This window comes from Aquarana catesbeiana, linkage group LG06 (assembly GCF_042186555.1).
Source record: "Aquarana catesbeiana isolate 2022-GZ linkage group LG06, ASM4218655v1, whole genome shotgun sequence".
NCBI classification, from domain to species: domain Eukaryota; kingdom Metazoa; phylum Chordata; class Amphibia; order Anura; family Ranidae; genus Aquarana; species Aquarana catesbeiana.
Genome location: NC_133329.1, coordinates 107,465,274 through 107,470,354, shown reverse-complemented (window position 1 = coordinate 107,470,354; position 5,081 = coordinate 107,465,274). Strand labels below are relative to the sequence as shown.

At 41.1% G+C, this 5,081-nt stretch overlaps 1 protein-coding gene across 1 annotated transcript; it reads right to left on the bottom strand.

The window, feature by feature from the left end:
- Nucleotides 1-1,915: 1,915 nt before the first annotated feature.
- Nucleotides 1,916-4,774, bottom strand: LOC141148843 (noggin-2-like). Its single transcript, XM_073636632.1, has one exon. It carries the CDS (start codon nt 3,187-3,189, stop codon nt 2,533-2,535), a length of 657 nt encoding a protein of 218 aa, XP_073492733.1. The 5' UTR covers nt 3,190-4,774; the 3' UTR covers nt 1,916-2,532.
- Nucleotides 4,775-5,081: the final 307 nt, after the last annotated feature.

Genomic DNA, 5,081 nt, shown 5'->3' with positions numbered 1-5,081 from the left:
GGGTGACAACACTGTTTCATAGATACAGTACGAAGAGTCAGCATTGTTGCCCTGGAACAGGGAGAAGTTTTGGTAGTCCTGTCCTAGGGTTACAACACTGCTTCATAGATACAGTATGGTGAATGAGGTTGTCACCCTGTAACAGGAGGAAGTTTCGGTAGTCCTGCCCTAGGGTGACAACACTGCTTCATAGATACAGTATGGCGAGTGAGGTTGTCACCCTGGAACAGGAGGAAGTTTCGGTAGTCCTGTCCTAGGGTGACAACACTGCTTCATAGATACAGTATGGCGAGTGAGGTTGTCACCCTGGAACAGGAGGAAGTTTCGGTAGTTCTGTCCTAGGGTGACAACACTGCTTCATAGATACAGAATGGAGAATGAGCATTGTTGCCCTGGAACAGGGGGAAGTTTCAGTAGTCCTGTCCTAGGGTGACAACACTGCTTGATAGATACAGAATGGAGAGTGAGCATTGTTGCCCTGGAACAGGGGGAAGTTTTGGTAGTCCTGTCCTAAGGTGACAACACTGCTTCAGAGATACAGTGCAGCGAGTGAGCATTGTCACCATAGAACAGGGGGGTTCAGTAGTCCTGTTATGGGTGACAACACTGCTTGATATATACAGTACTGCGAGTGAGCATTGTCACCCTAGAAGAGGAAGGGTGTTAATTGCAGATTCACCAGGTGCAAATAAAGAAAATAAAGACCTTGAACAACAGTCCATTGTTACATATGTAATATGTTGCAGCTTATGTCTAAAATCCAATAAGCTGCAATATATTACATTCTCTTCTTGGGTTTAGAGATGCTTTACACACTGGTTTCATCCTGGCTATCTACATCACATAACCATGGTATGATTTCTAAAGCAAAATAACCTTTATTTAGCATACCTAGCTGAGCATGCCTGAACAAGGAAAAAAAAAAAGTTAGCTCCCCTTTTCTGTTCTATGTGCAGTCATTCAACATGCCTTACGAAAGGGGAGGGGTGCACACATAATTTTATACGGCGTCTGGAACTCCACGTTCTCATTGCATGGCAAACACTTTAATTGGTTGTGATTAGCGATTTCAATTAATTCTATTAAAACAATATCCTTATTTTTGTAATTAGATGGGAATTCATCATAGTAGAATATTGTTACACTTTGTTCGCCGTTAATTAATAATGGTTAAAAAGAAGAGGCAGCCTCTAGAATGATATAATCCCTCTCTCAGTAAAAAAAAAAAAAAAACTCCTTTTACTCTTCAGCCAAATAAACAAAGCCTGATGTTAATGATGCCATTTCGCTCGTTATGAATTAGAGGTATGCCGAACAGTCGTATTAAATAAAGGACACCAAGAATTCTTATTTGAACCACTGTATATTTATTTTCTCCTAAATCATCTTGCGTGACTTCCTTTTGTATTTATACCTGTCACGTGAAAAAGGAGCTTTCAAGTATAGCTGACCAATAGCTTTTGCAATTATAACCACATTTGCTTTTGTCTTTTTTGCATTTCTTACCTGCAATCCTTACAAATAAATAAATATACAAAGATAATCAAATCTGCTTGCTAAAAATTCTACCCATAGTACATCAAAAAAAAAAAGAAAAGATACCACTCTGTTATAAAACATCTAAACTTTTTGCTGTTATTTATATTTCTCAATTAGTTTATTATATTAAAATACCTAGATAGATCTGCATATAAGTTTCAGATTAATTTGTGTTGTGGATCAGGTTTACCATTGGCCGCTACAGGAAAACGTGTGGGGTGTAAGTACGGCACTGAAGAACATGGTGGCATTGCAGGGGTTAAGTTAAAGGAGCAGCGCGAGACAGATTTGAAGTCTGGTCCATATCTTATATACTAAAAATACCCTTTCAAAATAAAATACAGCTAGCATCAGTAAAGAGAAAATTACATCAGTATTACATAAAAAAATCTATTTATTTACAAAAGCTGGTGACTTGGATTTAGATTCCCTTTTTTCTGTTTTGTTCTTATGGTTTTTTTTTTTTATTTATGTTAAAAAGCTATATTACATATAAAAATAAAACATCTGATTGGAGGTGCTTAGTTCCGGATGCTTTTATCAAGCTTTAAAAATAATATACATAGCAATAATACAATAATAATAATATGAATAATTATAGTTATCAACAGTGCAAGGTCGGGGAAGATAACACTTTCTATCATCTTAATACTTCATAAACTGATTAATATCCCAACAGAAAAAAAAATATTAATTTATGGCAATAATTCCTCTTTTTTTGTTTTGTCTGTCCCTGTCTGGCCTCTTCAAGAATACCTTATTCTGTGACTTCATTGCAAGTACAGAAAGGGTTAAGGGAGTCCACTCCCCCACCTCCAAAGTTTTTTCTGCTGTCAACCAGCCCAAACTGTGGTTGTATTCACTATCCAGTTCCCCAGTGTCAATGGCAAAAAAAAAAAAAAAAAAAAGCACCAGGTTACTTGTCCTTCAGAAGTGCAAGGTTTAACCAGTGACCCATTCAACCCTCAAGTCTTTTTCACTGATGAGCAGCAGTTAACACGAGCACTTACACTCTGATAATATTGGATACTGGAAAGGGATCCAGGTGCAGAACCTCTGCCTTGACCATCCCTGGCAGTGCCACCTCAGGAAAATTTTGGTGACGGACTTGTGGGGTCTGCAGTACATGCCCTCTGGCATGGAGCAAGACTTTTCTGAAAAGCATTGTCCTTCTTTGATGAACCTTGGCCAAAACCTGACCCCCAAGTCCTTCCAAGTGTATAATACCGGACAGTAAGTATAAGCCCACAACCACTGTAAGAACTTTCTCCTGGCTTTCTTCCCCATCTTGATCCTTCCACCATAAGGTGCCTCACTGAGGTCCATCTTCTTCAAGTCCACTGGCATAGCGCCAGGGTTTTTAGTTTTTGTCAGAGAGTCGTGGGTGGATGTATTAACGAGGTTGGGCAACACCACCGCCATGAAATTGGGGTCAAAGTTGCTGCCAAGTTTCTTCCTTAGTGTTCTCTCATCCAGGTCCTGCTCCTTTGGGTCCTGCTCTGGGTCAGGCTGCTCAATGACGGGCAAGACGGGCAACTCTCCGCTGGGAGAGGGTCTGAACCTGAGAAACGGTTGGCAGGACCCCTGATGGTGAACTAAAACCAAACAGGAGCAAAGCAAAACCGCCTGAGGGAGATTGATCCTCTTCATGATGTTAAACCCCCTTCAAAGACAAACAAGGTTCTCCCACCCCCCTCCCACGTGGTTTAATCAAACGACTTTTAGATGTCAAAAAGAAAAAAAAAATTATAGTAATCCAGAAGGGAGGGTATCAGAACGTAGGCGAGCGCATGAGTTTTAGCATACACTTTTTTCAACCAAACTAATTGCTTTAAATTCTCTCCTTGGCCTGTGTAGCGGAGCTCAGAAATAGACACAAAGTCCGGAGAAGATGCTTTAAATAGATCAGCGGTGTGTGACACACACACACAGATGGATATACTGTATGTGATCTGCAGCCTGGTGGAGCCAGGAAGTTTCTCACAGAGAAGTAGCTGTGTCTGTCAGTAGGGTGAACCACACAAGGAAGGCAAAGATTTTTAATTTGCCCCTTCCTCCAAGTTTTCGGTTGCCCCCCTCTTTCTTATTCCTGTGCAGGAGCTGGCTCGCAGGATATAAAAATTCACAGAGGAATAGGCTCCATCCCCATGGTGACATCCAGGACAACTTGTCTAGACTCTGCAATACAGTCTGCTCCGAGACAGGAGCCAATGGTTTAAAAATAATTAAAATTAATCCTTTCAATTGGGGAAAATTATAGGCAGAGATGTAGGCTGGTAGCTTATCCAAAACATTGAGTTTCCAAGCGTCTCAAATCTTGGTGTGCAGCAACTAAAAAAAAAAATATATATATATATATATATATTAAAATCCTGAAAAAAGTAGAGATCCTTAAAGTAAAAAAATTGAATTGCCCTTGCGATTTAGACAGTTCCAAAGTCCCTGTAGACCTGCACAGGCGATAGACTTCATCCTCAAGGATGTTTTCACTTTCTCCCTCCTAATTTTAAAGGAATCCTTTTTTCGAACGAAGGCTGTTGCATGGAGATTTGCTCATCCAGGGAGAGTTAGAGTTTTGTCCCAATTCCTCTGGCTCCAGCCTTTTGTATGGAGGGGTAGCAAGTCCCTTTTTTTCTTTTTCTTTTTTTAAAGGCAAATGAAAAGACACAGAGAGCAGCGAGACAGCAAACACATGGAGCTGTGTGTGTGCAGGGCAAAGCTCTTTTCTTTCTCCTCTGGCTGGGAAAGAATGTTTTTTGGGTGCAAATGAGATGTTGCTTCTTGGGAGGCACACTGGTAAGCCTCCTTTTTCTGTATGACAATATATGTGGGTGCAGAGATAAAAAGACACTTTGTGGTATCACATTGCTAAAATGAATGATATATCCAGATGTCCTTCACAGTTCAGGCATGGTCTACACCATTCTGGATGGCCCCAGGGGTCTGGTGTCTGTCCCTCTGCAATGGCCAGATGGGAGCTGGTGAGTAGCAGGTTGCAATGCAGAAGGTACCAGGAGAATGGTCAACAAGTGTGATGTCCACCGTGATGCCTCTGCTTTGGGGTCGGATCTCCAAGGCAGGTGCTTTTCAGGGTTCCTCTCTTCTGAAACCTGCTTGTCACCCTTCTCTAGGCAGAGCTTGCAGTAGAATGACCCTCTCCTTGTGCTACTCACTCCTTAATGTGCTCTGCTCTCCACTCCAATGCAAGTTAAATATCTCCCCCTGATGGTGTGAATAGTTAGCTGACACTACCCACTGCAGTCACTCCCCCCCCAAACACACACTCTCACACACTCCCTGACAGCCTCTCCACAACAACCCTTCACCAACCTTCCCCCTCCTTTCCTAAATCCTAACCAATTGAGAGTGTGCCTGCTGGGTCCTAAACCTCCCCGACCCCAGGATATCTATCCTTAACCCATATAGTGACTAGGAAAAAAGAACATTTTTCCTTATTAAATATCCCTCAAAATTTAATTTATATAGATTGTGTTTAGTTTAATATGACTGTTGATTAGGAAGAACATTTATATGTAATAGAA